The sequence below is a fragment of the Vanacampus margaritifer genome, chromosome 2, assembly GCF_051991255.1.
Source record: "Vanacampus margaritifer isolate UIUO_Vmar chromosome 2, RoL_Vmar_1.0, whole genome shotgun sequence".
Classification (NCBI taxonomy): Eukaryota; Metazoa; Chordata; class Actinopteri; order Syngnathiformes; family Syngnathidae; genus Vanacampus; species Vanacampus margaritifer.
Window position 1 is genome coordinate 53,098,404 of NC_135433.1, and position 22,319 is coordinate 53,120,722.

At 40.9% G+C, this 22,319-nt stretch overlaps 3 protein-coding genes across 4 annotated transcripts in view; all 3 read left to right on the forward strand.

Moving 5' to 3' along the window:
• prl (prolactin) overlaps positions 1–2,467 on the forward strand; it is a 33,290-nt gene extending 30,823 nt beyond the window's left edge. For both annotated transcript variants that reach the window (XM_077559773.1, XM_077559772.1), the window contains exons 2-5: positions 883–995; positions 1,123–1,230; positions 1,643–1,825; positions 1,926–2,467. In XM_077559773.1, coding sequence (XP_077415899.1) covers positions 883–995; positions 1,123–1,230; positions 1,643–1,825; positions 1,926–2,117 — 596 coding nt within the window. In that variant the 3' untranslated portion in view covers positions 2,118–2,467. The remainder of the gene's footprint in view (positions 1–882; positions 996–1,122; positions 1,231–1,642; positions 1,826–1,925) is intronic.
• A 1,050-nt stretch (positions 2,468–3,517) lies between these two features.
• Positions 3,518–17,779, forward strand: LOC144043113 (dual specificity protein phosphatase 3-like). The gene is made up of 3 exons (XM_077556350.1): positions 3,518–3,639; positions 11,022–11,254; positions 17,571–17,779. The coding sequence occupies exons 1-3, from the start codon at positions 3,518–3,520 to the stop codon at positions 17,777–17,779; spliced, it is 564 nt and encodes a 187-aa protein (XP_077412476.1).
• LOC144044429 (neoverrucotoxin subunit beta-like) lies at positions 14,396–15,646 on the forward strand. The gene is made up of 3 exons (XM_077558844.1): positions 14,396–14,510; positions 14,641–14,748; positions 14,834–15,646. Exons 1-3 carry the CDS (start codon positions 14,411–14,413, stop codon positions 15,592–15,594), a joined length of 969 nt encoding a protein of 322 aa, XP_077414970.1. The 5' UTR covers positions 14,396–14,410; the 3' UTR covers positions 15,595–15,646.
• Positions 17,780–22,319: the final 4,540 nt, after the last annotated feature.

A 22,319-nucleotide genomic window follows, 5' to 3' on the forward strand; every position in this document is an offset into this window, starting at 1 on the left:
TAAAACAATATAAAGGGTTAAAAGTTGAACTCAATGGAAGGAATGACACTTGTTATAAGTTGGAAATTCTTAACCCCAGAATGTAGTACAATGCAACGCTTCCTTTTTTCCTTAGTAACATAAAAAAGGATAATAATAACATATCTGTAGAAGACCTGCAATTGGTTGGCAAGAGTATGGTTAATGACAAATAATGAGAAAAAAACCCGAAATAAAATAAAGAATGCTTTTAAAATAACGATAAATTCCTTTTTACATTTATAAAACTAAAACTAACTGTAATTATCGTCAACATGTCCTTCATTTCAGTTTACAGTTTCAGTGGCCATACAGAAAAAAGGAGGTCAAACTGTCGTTTGGGAATTTAGTTTATTCTACTTTATAACACAATACTTAATTACCTTTTTTATTTTAATTGATCACAAATACACCATACATATATATACACAGTATACAGTATAAAGCAAAACTAATACTAAAACTAGTAATAAAAAAAGAAGTAAAAACTAAATAAAAAATGTATATAAACTAACAAGACCCTAATAAAAACTAATTAAAGCTAACTGAATTTAAAAAGCAAAAGTCAAAATAAAATAAATAAAATAATTGAAAGTAGAAAAAAATGAAAAACAATCCCAAACTATTATGCTGTTGCCATGGTAAACACCCAAAGATCAGCTTATCCGCAACCCATATATATATATATATATATATATATATATATATATATATATATATATATATATATATATATATATATATATATATATATATATATATATATATATATATATATATATATATATATATATATATAATTGCTTTTGCCTATGTCCATCTTAAAAGCACCAAAAACCTTTATCTTGTTTTTTCTTTTTCAAGTCTTGTACATGATGGCAGTATGCAGTGGCGTCCCTATCAGTGACTTGCTGGACCGAGCCTCTCAGCACTCTGACAAACTACACTCTCTCAGCACAACACTCACCCATGAGCTAGTAAGTATGCAAGCGTGCCAGCCAAGCAACGTTTACGCACGTAAATTGAAAGAAATCAGCAATCTTACAATGCGTTAGAATGAAATGTTAAATTTATAACTGCTATGAACGTATGTGCTCCTGCCAGGACTCTCATTTTACTCCTATAGGCCGGATGATCATGCCCCGGCATTCAGCCTGCCACACATCCTCATTGCAGACACCCAGTGACAAAGAGCAAGCGCTTCTAGTGTCTGTAGGTGACTTTTTCAAAACCTGCTCCATGAACAGCTTTATAGCTATTTCAGGCTTTGGAAATTGATTTTCTACTATGATTTATTTTCTATGCCATTGTGGTCTTGTATCGTGGGAACTGAGAGGATGTTTAAGCAGTCTATTATATTGTGAGCACAAATGGTTCTTTGTATATGTTTGTATTTTGTGAACCCCCTTATGATTTGCGGACAATTAGTCCAAGGTGTACTCTTGCCCAAATATAACAATATATAGAATAAATAAATCCATAAATAAAAAACTAAGAAAACTATATTTCTTGATTGGGAGAGATCTTAGTCCTACTGCCTCAGCTTCTTTGTTGTTTTATTTTCCTTATTTTATAATCTGTCCCAACTCCAAACTGCCTTCAGTCGTCTGCTTGACCTTTCCAGGAGTCAGACCTACTCTCACTGGCTCGTTCCTTACTCCAAGCCTGGGTGGACCCACTGGTGGTCTTATCCTCTTCTGCCAACACCCTGCCTCACCCAGCTCAAAGTAAAATAATCAACAAGATCCACGAGTTGCAGGAACATTCCAAGAACCTGGGAGATGGCCTGAACATACTATCTGGCAAGGTACACAAACAGAAGAACGACTGATTCAAATGAGATTGCTGTTTTTAGTACATCACTTATTGAATTAAATACCAAATGCAGAATGTTTTTGCTTGCACAGATGGACCCGACAGCTCAGACCATCTCCTCGCTGCCCTACAGAGGTGGCAATGACATTGGTCAGGACAAGATATCCAAACTGATCAAATTCAAGTTCCTCTTGTCCTGCTTTCGCCGGGATTCCCACAAAATTGACAGCTTTTTGAAAGTCCTCCGCTGCCGGGCAGCTAAAATGCAACCTCACTTGTGCTAAAGAGCGGAGCACCCCACTGGAAGGCTTTGAAATGTTTCTTTTTGCAAAGCTTATATTGTAACGCAACTATAGGTAATACATTCTATCAATATGCAGCTTGATTTAGATGGTTTATGTAATATAATAGGGATGATGGTACGTCAGAAGGTGTAGTTTAAGAAGCAGCTCAGCTTTGGACAGCCCATCTCGTTTCACTTTTCACTAATCAACAATCAAATAAGTAGGTGTTGTAGTGTTGAAAAATGTCAATGTTAATTGACCATAGGGGATTTGTTCACTTTTTTTTACTGGCTGCATAAATTGATATGGAATGAAATAAAAAAAATAAAATAAAAATAAAGGACTTCCTATTTCTCGCTAATATTTTTACAATTAAAACATACGGTATATTCCTTTATACTAACTTGTTACCTTTGACTAGTTGACACTATTACTATCTAAGCTGTGTTGAAGGAAATAATATTTTCCTCCGCGTATTCGTTTTCTTTCGGGTAGTGAGAATGTTGGTTATCCGAATGCAGGCTGGAGATCGATGAACAGTCACTTCGAAGCTTTTATTTCTACAGAATATTCCGGACACAAGCGAGTTTACAGAACACAGCTGCAGCTTCTCGCAAGTGTGTAGTTACAGCGGACTCACAGCATTCTTATACTATCTTGAAAGGTGGTACCATAAAACCCCCAAATCCTCAGGAAACCGCCCCCAGCCCCCAGACTTTTACAGCATTCAATACACATGACTTCAACCACAGACAAATGGTCTATTGTTGTGGAAATAGAGGAGGACCCCAGACAAACTGACACCCGACATAAGATAAGATTTACAAAGATTCATACTAACACATTGACTTCAATCACAGACAAAATGGTCTATTGAGGAAATAAGTAAATGAAAACAGTTATGACTAAATCTGGGCAGAAGACCTTCAACAGCTGCTAAATGAAGGATTCCACTCCTCATATTAGAAGAGCAAAAATGTTGAAATTGATTACTCTATTGTTTTGTTGGTAGTACAGTAATACAATAATAGCTAATTATAGACTAATGATTCATTGTTTACAAAAAAAGACCATTTGCCGTGTTATGAATGGCAGCAAACAAAAAAAAAAGAAAGAAAAAAGCTCTGTCACATTTAATTAAACTCCGGAAGATCAGATTACATCATTATTAACTGCTAATATATCAAGGTGGTCTCTATATCAACAATTATTAAAACAAAGTGCTAAATTAATCAACATGATTTTCTTTCCCTGTTATACTGTAATCATAAATTACTACATACATTTGATGACTGAAAAACTTGCTGGCTATAATTCACATTGGTCATGGGTCACATTTTTGGTCACTTGTTCCTCCACTAAAAATAAACACAGCAGAAGCAGAAGCAGAGCCACGGGACATGTCGGCTTTCGAAGTGACTCTTCAGCAGCTCAACGACTTGTTGACAAACGATAGCGGCTTTTACAGCTGGCCAACTAAACACGTCCACGAGGTTTATCCACACACCTTCGTCGGCAATGCGTGAGTTTTTGTTCCTTCCCAAAACGCGCAATGCGCTTTTGTGCAATGCAGGTCACGTAGCTTATAACAACCCCGCTCGGAGTTGTGACCAAAATAGGAACATGAATGGCACAGGGGGTCCTCAGTTTATGACAGACAATTCCGTGACCGACAATTGTTTACATAGACGAAAAAATAAATAAATATATGAAGTCAGAATTCAGAGATTTCAAAACAAAGTGCACACACAAAAAGACTACTACTAGCTAGCTAGCTAGTTACAAAACTGCTGCTACTGAAATGTAATCAAGTATAAAATGAAAACACCACAAAATATTTGTAGAGAATACAAATCATATTAGGTTACATGTTGTCATTTTTAAAGAGAGATCTAGCACTGGCTCAACTTTTATGCTATCAGAACAGTGTGCTCCCAAAGCCTTAGTAATGTGAAGAACTGAGAGGGGAGAAAAAAAGATTTCTCCTTTTTTTCTGTTGGATTTTAGGCTTGAACTGTGACATGAGCAAAATTTGGACAGTACAAGCACAGAAGCAAAGTAAAAGTTTTTATACGCTCAACTTTATTTATACAGCACTTTCGCAACAGCTGTAGCTGTAAGAAAGCACTTTACAGCAGTGTTTCTCAACCCTGGTCCTATCCAGCTTGTTTCCATGACTCTAGTGACGGTCAAATGAAATCGATACCTTGAATCGGAGTGTTGGACTTCTTGAATCACACCGCTTCGAAGTGGTGCTTCAGGCCTTGTATTGTCCTGCAAATATCACGTGACCGATGATGTTCAAAGTTTCATACGTCACAGCGAGTCATGACAACTCAAAACTGATTGGTTGCTGTGACAACCTGTCAAACCAATGACAGCAACGCAGTCATTGGTTTGACAGGTTAACTTTAGTTTAAAATCACCATTAAACAAGTGAAGAATGTGGATTTGTAAGGAAAGAATTTGCGAGTTTAGGTGGGTTAGTAATGGCTACCGGTGGAAAGCGACATTCAAGAGTTTGGGACCGTTTTGAGCTCATAATGACAAACAAGGTAAGTAAGTAAGTAGTAATACTCATGCAAGTTTTCTGTGCTTGCCAGGTTGCATTTTAATCATAAATACGTTTTCACTTTTAGGTACAGTGTTTGCTCTGCACGCAAGAGTTAGCGTATAACAATAATACCTCGTCAATGTTAAGGCACTTGTGTTCGAGGACGGTGGACAGCTTGCAAGTACACTCTTTTTTTCCCCTCAAATAACATAAATGTGAAATGTTGAATTACTCATGTAAACTATAGCTTCTGTGTTGCATGTTTTTCTTTTCTTTTTTGAATGCAGTGCTAAGAAAACAGCGTTTGGATGACACACTGATGGACATAATCATTCAAGATGGTCAGCATTTTTCAATGGTTGAGGATGAAGGATTTTTACAATTTGTAAAGGTCCTAGATCCTTATTATACTGTACCAACAAGAAACGCTGTGAGGGCATTAATGGACGAGAGGTTCAGTGCGACCAGGGAAAAGGCCAAGGAAGAAGTCAAGCTAGCTTCAGCTGTAAGCCTTACTGCTGACACGTGGACATCAATAAATATGGATGCCTATCTAGGAATAATTATGACTATGACTATGTCAAACCAAACATGGATCTGGCTATTGTACTTTTAGATGTCTAACATTTCCCACAAATACATTCAGCAGTGAACATTGCAAAAACAACCACAAAATGTATTGACTGAATAGGACTGAGGAGGTTAACAGCATGGTCACTGATGGTGCTCATAATATAGTGGCAACTAACAAGCATTAACGAGCTCAACATCTGGCACATATACTCCATTGCCCATCACCACAGCTCACAAAATTGTAAGCCACTTTCCAGCACCAGAGCAAAAGAAAAATGATGCGCCATTCAAGCTGATATGGGAAAACCTCAGATGAAGCTCATCCAAGAGGTGGATACACGTTGGAACAATACATTTGCCATGTTTCAGCGACTCTATGAAAAGAGGGAGCCAGTAAGGGCTGCACTGGCTTCACTCAGTGTAGACTTCAAGCTATTCAGTGCTGAAGAATACAACATCAACCAGTGTCTTTTGATCCTCAGGCCTTTCAACAAGGCAACAACAGAGCTGTCTGAGGAGAAAAGGGTTTCTGGCTCCAAAGCAATCCCAATAGCAAAAATGCATTGGATTGCAGTATTAGTGCTGTACTCACAAATAACTCACTGAACAAGCTAAATGAAAAATTCAATGGATTAAAAAACAACCATCCTCCACTCAGTGGCAACAATACTGGATCCATGCTTCAAAACTGTTGGATTTCGCAGCCAAGGTAATAAGATAAGATCCACTGATTGTCACACCCATCTAAGTGGGGCGAAATTTGTTCTCCGCATTTGACCCATCCCCTGAGGGAGCGGTGGTGATCTAACCTGCCAATTCCAACCCTTAATGCTGAGTGGCAATTGGTCCCATTTTTATAGTCTTTGGCATGACCCGGCCGGGAATTGAACCCACGACCTCCCAGTCTCAGGGCGGACACTCTACCACTCGGCCACTGAGCTGGTTAATGCCCACAACTCAGTGGAAAAGCTAACAATGGATTGTAGGTACCACATCACAAGTTGTCCCTGGCCTTTACCACCTAAAGATTGCGTGGCAAGGCCAGATGAGGGTGACAATGACTACGGCCAGATGAGGGTGACAATGACTACAGCCTATGGGCACCACTTGATCACCGTGTCGATGTTGCACATCAAGTTGGCAGCGCCACAGCGAATGCCACGGTGGAAATCCAGAGGCACATACTGTATCTGTAAATGTGCTGTGTATTGCTGACTTTTATCATTCTAATGTTTCCTTTTTTCATAGGTATCTGAACCCAAAAGCTTGTAAAAAAAATAATAATAATAGTAATTATGATAATATCCATATGTAATATTTAAAATAAAAGTTTGGAAAGAATAAATTTTGTTCTCTTCTTTTGTCCATATTGAGTAAAATTAAATACATTTTTGGGACGTACACAGAGCTAAAGGCAAGTTGCCGAGAGCGCCCAGTGCGTAGCCTGGATTGATAGTTCTCTCTCTCCCTACTTTGTGCTACTTTATTTTCCAGTATTTTTCCCTAAGTTGACTTTCTGTTGATATTTTGAGAACAAATAAATGGTTTACTCCCATTTCTCTGCATCCTGGGTCCTGGCCTTGTTTTTCCCTCATGGCACCTAACATGCCCAGGGAAGCTCCCTGGTGCCGTTAGGGAAGGTGAGAGTGTGAAAAAAAGGTGATTTAGTTGCGTTTTTTGGCCTAATTCCATAATTTGCTTCCATGGTTGGCATTTACTGTGGCTAAAAGTGATATTGCATGGTTTCAAAAAATATGAAATTAATATTGTACATGTAGATGTCAGGCAACCCAAGGGTGAATGAGCTCATTACATATAATTACGGAGATACGCATTTAAAAAAATAAGTCCTGAAGGTTATGGCGAACCCGAATTATTAAGTGGTCTTGCTGTCATCAGGAACAATGGGGAAATTGCTCAGAAACTGACCTGAGAAAATGCAGATAGGTACCTCTGTAGGACATCTAACAACTTGTGCTTGCATTTTAAAATTTGTATTTAAAGTTCTTTATTTATGTTTATGTCCAGATGTTTACTTGTTAATAGAAGTTAGTAAAAAAAAAAATTGTAATGAATTAATTTTATTTATTTGAATATTTGGTGCCATTGTTAGTGTTTTATAAAGATTTAATTATGTCACACCGCGGTGAGGTTGTCTTGTCATTTCCTGTTTTATTTTGAAAATTCTGACTCCTCTCGTTTCAGGTCACTTGCTCTTCCTCGTGTGGTGTCAGTGTCAACCCTGATTCCTGATTGTGTCCACCTGTTTCCCATTACCCTCATGTGTTAAATGGTCTGCGTCGCCCCTGTCTTGTGCCTAAGTGTTTTAGTCCGAGCCACTAAAGACAGTTACCATCCACAGCCTTGTTGCCCTGTTCCTTGAGAGAACTTTGGTTTGTAACTTTGAATAGCCACAGTATTGTTTTAGTTAATGAGTGATTTTTGTTTTGATTGTAGTTTAGACTTCCTCCCTTTTGGAGCACCTTTAGTTTAACTTTGAATAACTTTTTTTTTCTCCCTCTCAACGAGGAACTTTTGTTTTGTTTAATAAAAGCTGCTTTAGCCTCAACCTCTACCTCTGCCACAGGACTCACCCCATTCAAATGCGTTTTTGGCTACGATCCCCCCTTTTTTGCTACCTGGAGTCTGAGGCCTCTGTTCCTTCTGCCCATGCCTTGGTCCGTCGCTGCCATCGCATCTGGGCAGCCGCTTGGCAGGTACTGGAGCGCCAGAGGGACAGAGGCAAGCAAGCAGCTGATCGGAAGAGGAGACCTGCATACCAGCTGGGGGGTAAAGTGTGGCTGTCCTCCGAAAACCTTCACTTGAAGGTGCCATGCCAAAAGTTGGCACCATGGTTTGTGGACCCGTACCCCATCTCCAAGGTGATCAACCCGGCCGCTGTCCGTCTTCGCCTGCCTCGGTCCCTTCGTGTTCACCCAACGTTCCACGTTAGCCAAGTCAAGCCAGTCAGGGAGAGTTCCCTGGTTCCGGCTCCTTCGGCCCTGCCGCCTCCTGTGATTGTGGATGGGGGTCCCGTCTACAAAGTGAAGCGACTACTGGCCGTCCGCAATCGGGGCCGGGGCAGGCAGTTCTTGGTGGACTGGGAGGGGTATGGGCCCGAGGAGAGACGGTGGATTCCTTCCCGCTTCATTATGGATGACTCTCTAATTGAGGACTTCTATAGGGAAGGTACTGTCACACCGTGGTGAGGTTGTCTTGTCATTTCCTGTTTTTTATTTTGAAAATTCTGAGTCCTCTCGTTTCAGGTCACTTGCCCTTCCTCATGTGGTGTCAGTGTCAACCCTGATTCCTGATTGTGTCCACCTGTTTCCCATTACCCTCATGTGTTAAATGGTCTGCGTCTCCCCTGTCTTGTGCCTAAGTGTTTTCGTCAGAGCCAGTTACCGTCCACAGCCTTGTTGCCCTGTTCCTTGAGAGAACTTTGGTTTGTAACTTAACTCTCAACGAGGAACTTTTGTTTTGTTTAATAAAAGCTGCTTTAGCCTCAACCTCTATCTCTGGGTTCTAAAACTGCCACGTGTCAAATTATGTATCTCTTTTGCAAAACTGACAAATACTCAGATATTGTTCATTTTTGTCAGGGGTGGGGCACCACAAAGCATTTATGCTTAGGGCACCAAAATGGCTAGCGCTAGCCTTGCAAGTACTTGTCTTCCAGCTTCATCAGTGCCATGTGATCATATATTTTCAAAAGCTGGAGAATTAGTGAGTGTGAAAAGAAGCCGCCTAAAACCTTCCATTGTGGAGAAGTTATTTTTGAATAAAAAATTCCCCAGTGCCCTTTTGTGATTTTATTTTTTTTGGTGGGTTCAGAAATAATCCCTTCATCATGAAGATGCACACAAGACCAACATAATTACTTCAGTAAACCGCATTTTTATTGCAACTTTATTAAACAAAATAACACCATGTAAATAACACATTTGTATAATTATTTGTACTTTTATTCCCGAAAGATAACTAGGTGGGTCCCTGCCAGTATTTAACTCCATTTAGTGACATAGGTTGCTTTGAAGTTACTCATCCACTAGATGTACCTAAAGTTGCTTTCAATGAAGCACCATAGCTCCGAATCTGGTTCTGCACATTTTGAAGGAAACCCTCAGATTCACAAGGCTTCACCTGCCCATCTCTACATGTCTCCCTATTCCAACGCAGCTGAGGATCATTATCAGGCTTCTCCAGAGCGTGCTGATAAGCTGTCATTGGAATAGGGAGTCATGGAAAACAGGCTGGATAGTGTGCCTCGAGGACCAGTGTTGAGAAACACTGCTTTATAGGACTTACATTAACAGTAATACAAACATACAAAATATTTTCTATTCATTTAAACACTTTTTGTTACAAGCGGTAACTTCTAAATATACAAAAAACAATCTGACCCTACAGGTGGTGAACGGCATACAATAATTAACAATAGAGAGCAAGACTGGACACAACCATGGTAGGGAGTCCGACAAAGAGGCATGGGAGAAGATGTCACGTTCAGACTATATGTCACTTAGCAAACTGAGTTAAATGGGGTAGATGCCTCAGACTTCTGTAAGTCACACACCGACAAGGTTTCAGGTTACTATTGCGCCATATAGGCCTTGTCCCAATACTATTATTTATAATACTACTATATTAATTTAATAATTTACTTATAACAAAATAAAGTGCTATATACATACTATTGTTATCTTGTTTCAACACGTCCATACACTTAACTTACCAGCTACGTAGTTTCAGATTCTGTTGCTGTGGCCTTAGCTGGCAGTTTTTGTCCACTACCTGCACAGGACGCTGTGTGGAAAAGCCATTTGGCTTCGGCAGAAATCCCCCGCATTGACTTTTCATTTCTAGGTAATCGCGTTGCGAGAATAACTTAAATCAATGTTTGATATGATCGTAGTTTATCTGGTATCCTTGTCTCTGTATTTACGTGTTCGTTCATACAACAAGTGTTCCTGCTCGTTGCATCTGTGATTGGCTGAATGTGCATGGCCGGCCCATAAGTGAACGTTACTTACAATGATTGATGGAAGATATTAAAGAGATGTTAAAATTAAATAAACACACATACTGTAGTTCTTTTATTTGACGTGAATAAAATGGTTTCTGACTTTTTACCAGTCAAAAAAACAATAAAATAATAATAAAAAACACGCAAAGGCTATTTCTTTGTGATTGGATGGTCGAGGCCACGAAGGCAGAACTTTCGCCTCTCAGCGCAAAGTCTTTCCACATCCGTGGCACGCAAGGACGGTAAAAAATAGCTTCCGGGCGCCCATATAAACAAGCACAGGACAACTTCGGAGTGAATGAGGTTGTTTTTGCTGTAATGTCCTATTTCACGGATCCGATCAATTTGATCGATCAGGAAAATATAACATTACAGGCGATCACCGATCATGCATAAGATGCCAAAAATCGGCCGATCACGATTGAGCTCGTCAGATCGGCGTTAAGTCTAGTCATCATGCAGGTTTGATAACAGCTCATACAATATTGCCCCCGGTCTTCCAAATTTATTCTGACACTTTCATAATCATTAACATTATGTGTAGTATTCACTTTTTGTGTCAACTCAATCTCACTCAAACCCTTTCTACTGTCATCAACTATAGTTCACATCCACACCATGACAACTGCGGCAGTTTTTTTCTTCTCTTTTTTTGTGTGGGAAGAGTAGCTAAGCATTGTGTATGATGTTATATTTGTTTTACTGTGTGGCGTGAGCTTGGAGGCATTTGTCACATTTACTGTACTTGCAGGTTTGTGGCAACAAACATGACACGCTTGAAGCGTTTGGGCATCACCCACATCCTCAACGCAGCAGAGGGAAATTCCTTCATGCACGTGAACACCAGCACAGAGTTCTACGCAGGGACAGGGATCACCTACCATGGAGTGGCAGCCAGTGACACTGATCACTTTGACATCAGCGTTTACTTTGAAGAGGCAGCAGACTTCATAGAGGAAGCTCTGGCATACAAAAATGGAAAAGGTTAGTATGGTTTTTAACAGATATTTTGTCGAAATGGCTGTTAGGGATGTCAGCATTCAGCAATTGCATATAGAATTGAAATCACTGACTTTATGGATTTTTGTTCCATCTTCTTCCTGTCTGTAACGGTCCAACTGACGTCGGCAGAAAAGTGGCTCCCAAAAAACGTACGCCTAGATAGGAAAATAAAATTTGGGAGGTTTATTTACATACCAACAGTAACGCAAAACTCTGGCCAACAACGCCAGGAAGAAAAACAACAGAAAGTGCGAGCACTCCACCCGGAATAGTTAGTAATAAAAACATTTGCAAAAGGCAAGGAGAAAATGAAGTTAACAAAAATTACTTACAACGCAAGCAGGCTATACAGGAGTAAAACAAACTACAATCTAACTACATACAAAACAGAAAGCGCCGTGGCAGATACACGTGAAAACAATAACACTTTCGAAACAAAAAGCAATACTTGACTATAACGCGTGACTAGGATTCAGAAAAAGGTCTACAAAACAACTTGAGCAATGACTGCAAGCAAGGAATAATCCGACAACCTTCTGTTGCTCCTGGAGTCCTTTTAAAGTCTGTTGATTGGAAATGCGCCTCAGGTGCGGCGCTGGTGGGAACGCCCCCTTCACTCGCCCACTGGAAAAACACCAGACACACAGACTGAGAGCAGGATCATAACACTGTCTATGAATGGGTCATACACTAATTCTGGACCTTGATGGGGTATACCCGTTTATTTGGTGGAAATTTGGAAGAAAAAAAAAGTCAAGTCAGCAGCAGCAACGCTTGTTCCTGCTATGCATTACAGTAATACGCTGCCAATGAAAGGCATCAAAATAAAAGCTTACCAAATAATACATGGACATCAATGCCTTAGTATGATTTTATTTTGAAGTTTTTCTTGGCAAGGCGTGGTAACGTGGCAGCTGACTTGACTCCGGACTCTAGTTGGAGCCCAGTTGATATTACCTTCGCACACTGTTGCCACAAATAGCAACGTGTTATCCTGAAATCATGTTCAATTGCTAATTAAGGACATTGAAAAACCTATACAGTAATGAATTATGATGGCAGATACTGAAGGAATATTTGATTACTATATTAAGTGTAATCTTTGCGTGTCCAAAATAATTGTATTCAGGATCTGATGAAGAAGTTTTCTTGCAAGAATTTATTTAGAGGCCTCTAAAGACACAGTCAGGACACCACATCAGAATGCAACGTGATGACCCCAAGTGTGTGACAATTTACAGAACATCGACTCATTTATACTCAAAAGATAAAAAGTTCCTCCTCCCGGCTCTTGATTGAACAAAGGGCAGACATGTCATCTCCTAGATTGAACAAAGGTGTAAGGTTGATGGTAAACAGACATCTTTATACAGTTCCCCTTCTTGATTGGGGGAACAGAAGTAATCAAAATCTGACCCCAGACCTTCAGTCCCTAAATGACAAGAGACTCTGACAACATCATGCACATTGCCCCTCCAACAGCATTTGAGGGTACAAAGATCAAATAAAGTTCACAAAATCACCATCCCACTGTATTCTTTTAAACACTCATGATTATATCACATCTATATGTCTATAAGTAAATTCAAAAACAGTAAAACCACAAATTAAAAATATCAAATGTCTTCAATACTATGTAGTGCCTGATGCCTGCGTTAGCTAGCCGCTAAGTATATCGCCTGGCAAGAGCCGCCACACTTTGTTTCAAAGGCAGTTTAATAGGCCAAAATGAGACACTTTGAGGCTGACCCCCTGACTACATTTCAGTTCCTACTGATCAATTTAAAAAAAAAAAAAAAAAGAAAAGAAAAGAAAAAGGCTTGCTTAAATGTGCTCTTTTGGCTGTGGTTCCTCACTCCATCTCATAGTCCAAAATCTCATAGAAGATGAAAAAGTCAGGGCAGTGTGGACCCTGATGTCAACCTGCCTTTTCTCATTTCTGAAATTCTCCATGCATCCTCAAACACTTAAATCGTGTGGTGAAGCCCCGAACACTAACCAATGAGCAGTGACAGTGTTTTTAGGTCTCACCATTTTCGTAATATATTATACATAATACTGTTGTCGACATTACGGCAGCCTGACACACATCCTTCTCCCCCAATAAGACTGCCACATCATCCTCTTCTTCCAAGACCGGCACAACCTCCTCAACAGAACTGCCATGACGAGGTTCACTCAATCCTTCAAACTTAATAACGCCTCTGCTAGTGCCCGTCACCACTGATGTTGCTGCTAACAACCATAATTGTAATATACATATTATGTTATTAATATACAAGAAAAGGCCACTCATGAATCACATGACTGCCATCGAGGTTGCTCGTTTTTCTCTAAATCCGTAGTGATTTTCACATAAGAGCTTGTGTTTCTTGATGAAAGTGTCCAGTCTATGTGAAAAAAGTTTCTCTAAAATCTTTGAGAACTGTGCCAAAAGTAATATTGGTCTATAGTTAGTGAATAAATGTATTTTTTTTGTAATTATATTTATCTACTTCATATTTATTTCTTAGCTCAGGAATTTCTTTCAGTAGGTCCTTACCAACATTGACAAAGAACTCATTAAATTCATTAGCTATTTCTGTAATTTTATCAATAACAATATTTTTCATCTTTAAAAAAATATTCTAGACGATCTTTTTTTTTTTTAAAGGTTAATATAATTTTCTATTTGGCTGTGACATTCTGACCCTGTATTCATTTAGTTCTTGACTACAAGTAATGTATTTGACCTGGAAAAATAAACATCTTTTACTTTGGTCAAATTAGACAAACATATTAGTATTACCTTTGTATTGAGAAATGGTTGCAGTAAAATGATCAACCAATAACTGAAGTCTTTTAAGATTGTTTTGTCAGCCGTTTGTACGAGATACTGAAAGCAACCATGCAGCAGTCTGCTGCTAGACATGCTTGAGTGTCTGCCAACTGATGTATAGAGATCATCCAATGTAGCTGCGTTGGACAGGGACCACAAAATGGTGGTGCACTCCTAGATGACAGGTTAACCATTCACGTGTCTGCCTGGTCTGCTGTCACCATTGGTGGATTAGGTTAACAAATACATCATTCAAATACATCATTTAACTAACCGAACACTATATGGAAATACCTGTACATGGAAAAGACCAGCCAATCATGACTATAAATGGGCCGGCAACCTCACTAAAGATCACGCATCTCTGGTTTGAAGTCCAGAAGACAGAAACAGCTCGGCCGATCATCACAACTTCATCGGGTGAGTGGCAACAAAGCAGCAATGCGACTTGTGTGTTGAGTGCAGCGTGAATCCGAATGAACTCTGATAATTGATGAGTGTGTGGCGTCGCTATTAAACTTAAGTGTTGTTTTCATTTTTTGCCCACCAGCTACACTTCCTATCTGCAAGCAACATTCCAGAGACCATGCAACTGGCTGCTCTGGGTCCTTCACCTTGGGCATGCTCTATAATGCCTGCAAAGATGAACTAATCCCAGGTAGAAGTTGATGCACACAGTTGTTTTATTTTGGGATACCTTGACCATCAAGGATCTTACTTGTATAACGTGTCTCTTCATGCAGGTTTCAGTCTGTGGGACAAAGCAAGTCTAGATAAGCAGACAACTGAAACTGCTCAAAAAAGCAGCTCCTTTAAGATTACAGCCTCTGACACCATTGAATCGAGGTCTTCTCTGATGGATGTGGAAGCTTCTCTGAGTATGAGTTTCTATGGTGGGTTGGTTGAAGTGGGAGGATCTGCCAAGTACCTAAATTACCAGAAGAAGTTCAAGAACCAGAGCAGGGTAACCTTTCAGTACAAAGCTACCACCATCTTTAAGCAGCTGTCTCTTCCTTCTCTTGGGCCACTAAACAGCCAACAAATAAAAGTCATTGAGGATGGCAAGGCAACACATTTGGTCAAAGGTATCCTTTATGGGGCAAATGCGGTCTTTGTCTTTGACAGTGAGAAGTTGGAGGCAAGCAGTGTTCAAGATCTTCAGGTTAATATGCAAGCTGTGATCAAGAAGATTCCAACATTTTCAATTGAAGGAAGTGCTCAAATAAAGCTGACTGAAGAAGAGCAAAATCTGACAAACAAGTTCTCCTGCAAATTCTTAGGAGACCTCATTCTTGAAAAAAAAAAACCTGCCACCTTTGTCCAAGCAGTAGAAACCTACTGCGAGCTTCCAAAACTATTGGGAGATGCAGACAACAATGCTCCTTTGCTTGTCTGGCTGTATCCTCTGCATGAGCTGTATGACAACGCTGCTAAGTTAGTCAGTAGCCTCAGTGTGTCACTATCACGGAAAATTCAACAGGCTATGGAAGATGAAAAGAAGTGAAAATGAGATGCAATGATAGTTTGTTTAGTAGCGCAGCACAAGATTTTCCTGTAATACGCAAAAACGTGAGCAGTTTCCAGAAACTTTGTTCTTTTTACAAAGCTGCAATCCAGCTCGAGATGTCCAAGAGGCTTCCTTCCATCCGTGATGGCAAAGAAGATGAGAGCGCGTTAGCAAAAGTCTTGGATGATCGAGAAAAGTCTCCGTTCCACCAAGAGCACCTTAACAAGTGGTTAGCGAACAAAGAACGAGACATTAATTTCATTCAGTCCTGTGTTGACATGATCACGAATGACTCAAATGCTTATGTTGTGCGCACTAAGTCAGAATTGGACAAAGTGGTCTTTTCTCCAAAAGTCCAAAATGTCCTTTGCTATGTCTTCACCAACTTGGACATAAATGACCCCTGCATTGATAGCATGGCTAAATACTTGGACACATCCCAGCTTGGAGGAACCGTTGACGAGTATAAGTCCTTCTCCAATGATATTATCATACAAATGAGGGGAAATGCCCAAACCTTCCTCAAATATGCCAAACCTCTACGGCGTAGCAGTACTATCAAGTTTCTTATCATTACTATGAAAAATACAAAATAAGTAAGTTCCTTTTTTGTCTCCACTTCCAAGTCAAAACATTCCAAGTGTGATTTGTAAGATGTTTGTCTTTCTCAAATACATTACTTATAGTCAAGAAGTAAATGAATACAGGGTCAGAATGTCACAGCTAAATTGACAATTATGTTTACCTTTATTGGACATTTAGCATGTGAGACTGTTTCAGACACTATGTAAAGATGCAAGACTACTTGGTATAAAAGATTGGTAATAATTATGAAGTGCCAAATGGTGTAGATAAACTGCACTCAGTTAAAAAAAAAACTTGAAAAAAAAGAACAAATGTATATGTACGGTTGGTAGAACTGTTCCTTTTAGACTCTCCCATTATCACCATTTTAGAGATAATATATAAAATATGGAAAATATGAAATCATGCAATTAAAAATAATTCCAAAAAAATAGATCATCCATATATTTTTTAAAAGATAAAAATATTGTTATTGATAAATTTACAGAAATAGCTAATGAATTTAATGAGTTCTTTGTCAATGTTGGTAATGACCTACTGAAAGAAATTCCTGAGCCAATAAATACATGTGAAGTAGATAAATATATTATAAATAACTCCTACACTAGGTTTCTTAGTGCAGTAAATGAAATTGAAGTTTTAAATGTTGTAAAAACACACACAAAAAAAAAAAAAGTCCACTGATTGCTTCAATATTGACATGACATTAGTCAAAAACATCATCAAACATGTATAACAAATAGCAGGGGCACATTGTATAGAATATATATTGTGGTGATATTTATTTTGTCTTCATGAGCATACACAATATGGGAGTAATCCAAAAGTAATCTAGTTACATCACTTTAATATTATGGTACTTGGTACCAACTACATTTTTTAGCAGGTAACTTGTATCTGTAATGGATTACATTTTAAAAGTAACCCTCTCAACCCTGCATATAAGCGCAAGTTTACAACACGTTACAGCCATATTATCCTGGCGTCCACTATGACAACTAAAAACATGACTAACCCCCCCCAAAAAATTCCATGTTGTTCATATGTGGGGAAAAATGAGTCCAAATCAGCACACACAAAAAGAAAATACATTTTGCCCAGCAGAAAAGATGCGGGTCTAAAGGAATTAAATAATACAAAAAAAAATAAAAAATACAAAAAAAAAAACAGTCAATAGGCCTATATTAAAAGTCCACTTTTTTTTCACGAAAATGGCATGTCCTTTTGACAAATTATCCCGTTGATGAAGGTGCACTCTAAAAAGAGAATTGTAGAAACCAAATTAAGATTACAAATTGAATTGTTGACCAATTTAATACAATTGCTGGTAACACGCGATTTAATTTAATTAATCCAAAGTGAATACCTGTATTTATGTTGTCCCCCAGGTAGAGTATATGTGCATTGCAGGGAAGGCTATAGCCGCTCCCCCACCTTAGTCATCGCCTACCTGATGCTTCGCCAGAACATGGACCTCCACAGCGCTCTGGCTACAGTGAGACAGAGAAGAGAGATCGGACCTAATGACGGCTTCCTTTGCCAACTCTGCCGACTAAACCAAAGGCTGACCGCTGAGAGAACGTTCGGGAACAAATGAAGCCGAAACAAAAGCTGTCAAGAAAGTATGCTTAATTACACTGTTTTGTACTTTAAAGAGACGCAGCTTTGTAAACGTTTACATTTTGTGCCACAGCACACCCTTGTGTCCACACAGCACTGACCTTTTTGACACCCATGTTCGATTCTAAAACCAAGAACATAGTGAAAACTGCCCTAATTTTGTAATCATATTCACTCTATAAATACATGCGGTCACCCATTGACTACATCCTATTTGAATTCCAATGTATAACTCAAAGTGTTACGGTCACGGAGTGGAGGACTCAAATGCAGGAAGGTAGGAGAGCCACGGCAGGGATGCTGGTAACTTAGTTTTAATCAAAAACAAGGAAACAAGATCACGCCCGAGGGTGGATAAAACAGCAAGTAGTGTGGGATACGGAGTAAAAGGGTGCGACGAATGGAAGTCACGGACAAGTGACTGGTCCAGAATCTAGGAGCGGGGGATCCACTGGCGGTCCTCGGGACCGTACCCCTCCCAGTCGACCAGATACTACATCCCCCTGCAGCACTTTCGAGAGTCCAGAATGGCCCTAGCCGTGTAGACAGGCTGCCCGCTGACGACCCGGGGAGTTGAAAGAGGAATAAAATTATTTGTCCTCTTTGCGTGTTCCAAAACTTGAAGACAGATTTAATGTAAGAAAAAACACCTTTGCAAAAATGAATTTAATCTAACAGAGTCCTCTGGACATCGTGACATGCTCCAAACATCGCATAACAGGTGGAACTTCAGAGTGCCGAATGTGTCTCTTCCGCGTGTAAAATGGCTTCTTATAGTTAAAACCGACCCTCTCTTTCATTTGTAGACAAAACATACTCTATGGGTACTTTTCCATGAGCGATGGCGAAAACAGAGTCAGGTGTGGGCGTATGTTCGAGACAGATTCTGTTCAAGGACTAAATGTGTTTTCGCACAAAACGCTGAGAAGGAATTTTTTAGACTAAATAATGTCCCAGCTTAAGGTCAAATTATACCGAGATCAACACCACCTGCTATCCACGTCCACAAAACATTTCGACAAGGTTAATATAAAGAATTAAAATGTTAACAATGTATAACAATGGTTAATAAATGAAATGAAGTATTAAAAATGTTATAATATCTAACAGAGTCGGTAGGGGCGCGGCCGGCAGGCACAATGGGCTGGCAGAGACAGGCTTGAGCAAGGACGTGTGGAAGACTGGGTGCATCTTGTGTGGGTGGCAGGTTGAGCCGAACTGCCACCGGGTTGATCACGGAGTCGACTTCAAACGGGTCGACAAACCGAGGCCCCAGCTTCTTGGAACTCTCCGCTAACTGCAGGTCCCGAGTGGAGAGCCATACCTTCTGTCCCGGTCGGTAGGATGGTGCTGGGATCCGGTGCCTGTCCGCGAGTCGCCTGTTGCGGGCCATTGTGCGGCACAGGGCCTTCCTGGCGTCCTGCCAAACCCTGCGAGCCCGGCGGAGGTGGATATTGAAGACATTTAACATTTTCAATTTGATGTTTTACTGTTTTTGAATTTACTTATAGGCATATCAATGTGATATAATCATGAGTGTTTAAAAGAATACAGTGGGATGGTGATTTTGTGAACTTTATTTTATCCTCTCACCCTCAAAGCTATTGAAGATAGGAATGTGCATGATGTTATCAGAGCCTTTTGTCGTTGGAGTCTAAAAGTCTGGGGTTAGATCCTAATTGCATTTGTTCCCCCAGTCAAGAAGGGGAACTGTATGTAAATGTCTGTTTACTAATAAGATTACACCTTTGTCCAACATGTCTGTATGTAAACGTCTGCTTACTAAATAACATCACACATTTGTTCACTAGGAGTCGACATGTCTGTCCTTTCATCAACTTAGGAGGGGAAGAGGAACCTTTTATCTTTTGAGTATAAATGAGTCGATGTTCTGTAGATTGACACACACTTGGGGGCTCCACATTGCATTCAGATGTGGGTGTCCTGACTGTGTCTTTAGAGGCCTCTAAATAAATTCTTGCAAGAAAACTTCTTCATCAGATCCTGAATGCAATTATTTTGGACACGCAAAGATTACACTTAATATAGTAATCAAAATATTCCTTCAATATGGACCGAGGGAATGGCAACCTCGCCCTCCTGGGAAGGGAACAAAGGGGGTTGATAGCCATAGGCAGCGTTGAACGGGGACAAACCTGTGGCAGAGCACACAAGGTTGTTGTGGGCGTATTCGATCCATGGGAAGTGGGACGCCCACGAGGAAGGATGCTGATGGCACACACATCGGAGCGCCGCCTCCAAGTCCTGGTTAGCCCTCTCCGTCTGCCCATTTGATTGGGGGTGATAGCCCGAAGACAGGCTAGCCGTAGCTCCCAAAGACTTGCAGAAAGCCTTCCACACCCAGGACACGAACTGGGGCCCCCTATCGGAGACGAGGTCGGATGGGATCCCGTGGATCCTGAATATGTCCCTTATCAGGATACCCGCTGTTTGCAACGAGGTGGGCAATCTGGGCAGGGCGATACAGTCTGCCATCTTGGAGAACCGGTCCACCACTGTAAGGATCACAGACTGCCTGTTGGAAGGTGGCAGCCCGGTAACGGAATCCAGCGCCAAATGTGACCAAGGACGGTGGGGAATGGGCAGGGGGCGGAGCTGACCGGCTGGCATACGGCGAGAGGGCTTATTACGAGCACACACCGTACAGGACGTGACATATTCTTTTATGTCCTTGCGTAGCCCTGGCCATCAAAACATCTGTGCTATTAGGGACAGCGTTCGACATGCCACCTTTGATGCATGCCCCCACTGCAGCACCTCTTGACGAAGGTGTGTGGGAACAAACTTATTCCCAGGGCACGCTACCGGGGTCTGCGTGTCGCCAGTTGCTTCCACCACCTTCCGCTCTACCTCCCACTGGAGGGCTCCCAACACTCTGTTCTCCGGAACGATCGTTTCGGGTGGAGACCCCTCGGCGGCTGGACCGTGCCTGCGGGACAAGGCATCCGGCTTGGTATTTCGGGATCCTGGTCGGTAAGTGATGATATAATTGAAACGCGTCAGGAACGGGGCCCAGCGTGCTTGACGGGGATTTGGTCTCTGAGCGGACCGGAGGTACGACAAGTTTTTGTTGTCCGTGAAAATCTGGAAGGGTTCCGCCGCGCCCTCCAGCCAGTGCCGCCACTCCTGCAACGCAAAAATAATGGCCAGCAGCTCACGGTTGCCCACATCGTAGTTGCCGACGAGAGAAGGCGGCACAGGGATGCAGTCTCTGGTCAACCGGGGACCGTTGGGACAACACCGCCCCCACTCCCGTCTCTGAAGCATCAACCTCGACAACAAATGGAAGAGCCTCGTTAGGGTGTGTCAAAACCGGTGAAAGTGAGAATAATAATTTTAATTTAACAAAAGCGGCCTCAGCCTGCTGAGTCCAAATAAACAGAATCTTGGTAGACGTAAGCCTCGTCAGAGGTTCCGCTTTCACGCTATAGTTGCGGATGAAGCAACAGTAGAAATTAGCGAACCCAGGAACCTCTGCAAGTGCTTTCTTGACGTGGGTGTTGGCCACTCGACCACGGCTCTCAATTGACCCCTCTCCACAATATATCCGAGGAACTGGACCGAACTGGTGTGAAACGCACACTTTTCTGCTTTCACAGACGGTTTTCCAGCAGTCGCTCCAAAACCAGCCGAACGTGTTGCCGATGTTCTGCTAGATTTCTAGAGAAAATCAAAATGTTGTCAAGGTAAACAAAACAAAAGTGATTAAGCATGTCACGCAAGACGTCATTAACTCTTTTACTGCCAAAAACGTTAAATGACGTTTAGTAAAAACCTACGGAGGGCCGCCAAGGACGTTAAAAGACGTTCTCCAATTTTTTTAATTTTTTGGGGGGAAACGGGTGGAGGAAAGCCTTGGCCAGCTGTGGTGAAAGTTTTAAGCAGATCTAGTTAGCCTAATGACTATTTTTGGCCCTTAGATGGCAGCGATGACTCTCTTTTGACAAGATTGGGTATGACGCGGCGGCTATGACCACGTCATAAAGCCTCACCGGCTAGCGATGCTAACACCGGAAAACGCGGAGCACAACCGAGCACGCTCAGGCGGACGACGTAGAGTGCCCCGAGTCCAATGCATATTCATCGGAGGACTGGGTACAGTCTGCTACTTGCTATTCCCCGGAAAAAAAGGCCGTCAAGAAAGTGTAACGTCTGCACACGAAGGGGCAATCGCAGTGAAACGAATCTGTTGTGCAAATCCTGCTGCGTCTCCTTGCACGCAGGGGAGTGTTACAAAAAGAAAAACTGTATTTGAAACATCCACATAAATGTAAATAGTACCACAGTTGCACACATTTGTAAATAGTTTGCGAAATTGTTACACTGTTGAATGGAAATAAACGTAGTTTGCAATCTAAAAACACTTTTTCATTGTTGGTGGTAGCGTTTTACAGAAGTAAAGCACTATTTAGGTGTTTGTGGCATCATTCATGGACAAAAAGAAGTGTACAATTCACTAGAGTGCATGAAATAACATCGTTTCACAAAAAGCTTGT

Excerpts from the sequence above, each read along its gene's own strand:
- LOC144044429 (XM_077558844.1), top strand. The coding sequence starts at position 14,411 with ATGACTATAAATGGGCCGGCAACCTCACTAAAGATCACGCATCTCTGG. Across the intron at positions 14,511-14,640 it reads GATCATCACAACTTCATCGG|CTACACTTCCTATCTGCAAG; the intron begins GTGAGTGGCAAC and ends TTTGCCCACCAG. Across the intron at positions 14,749-14,833 it reads CAAAGATGAACTAATCCCAG|GTTTCAGTCTGTGGGACAAA; the intron begins GTAGAAGTTGAT and ends CTCTTCATGCAG.
- LOC144043113 (XM_077556350.1), top strand. The coding sequence starts at position 3,518 with ATGTCGGCTTTCGAAGTGACTCTTCAGCAGCTCAACGACTTGTTGACA. Across the intron at positions 3,640-11,021 it reads CACACCTTCGTCGGCAATGC|GTTTGTGGCAACAAACATGA; the intron begins GTGAGTTTTTGT and ends CTGTACTTGCAG. Across the intron at positions 11,255-17,570 it reads GGCATACAAAAATGGAAAAG|GTAGAGTATATGTGCATTGC; the intron begins GTTAGTATGGTT and ends GTTGTCCCCCAG.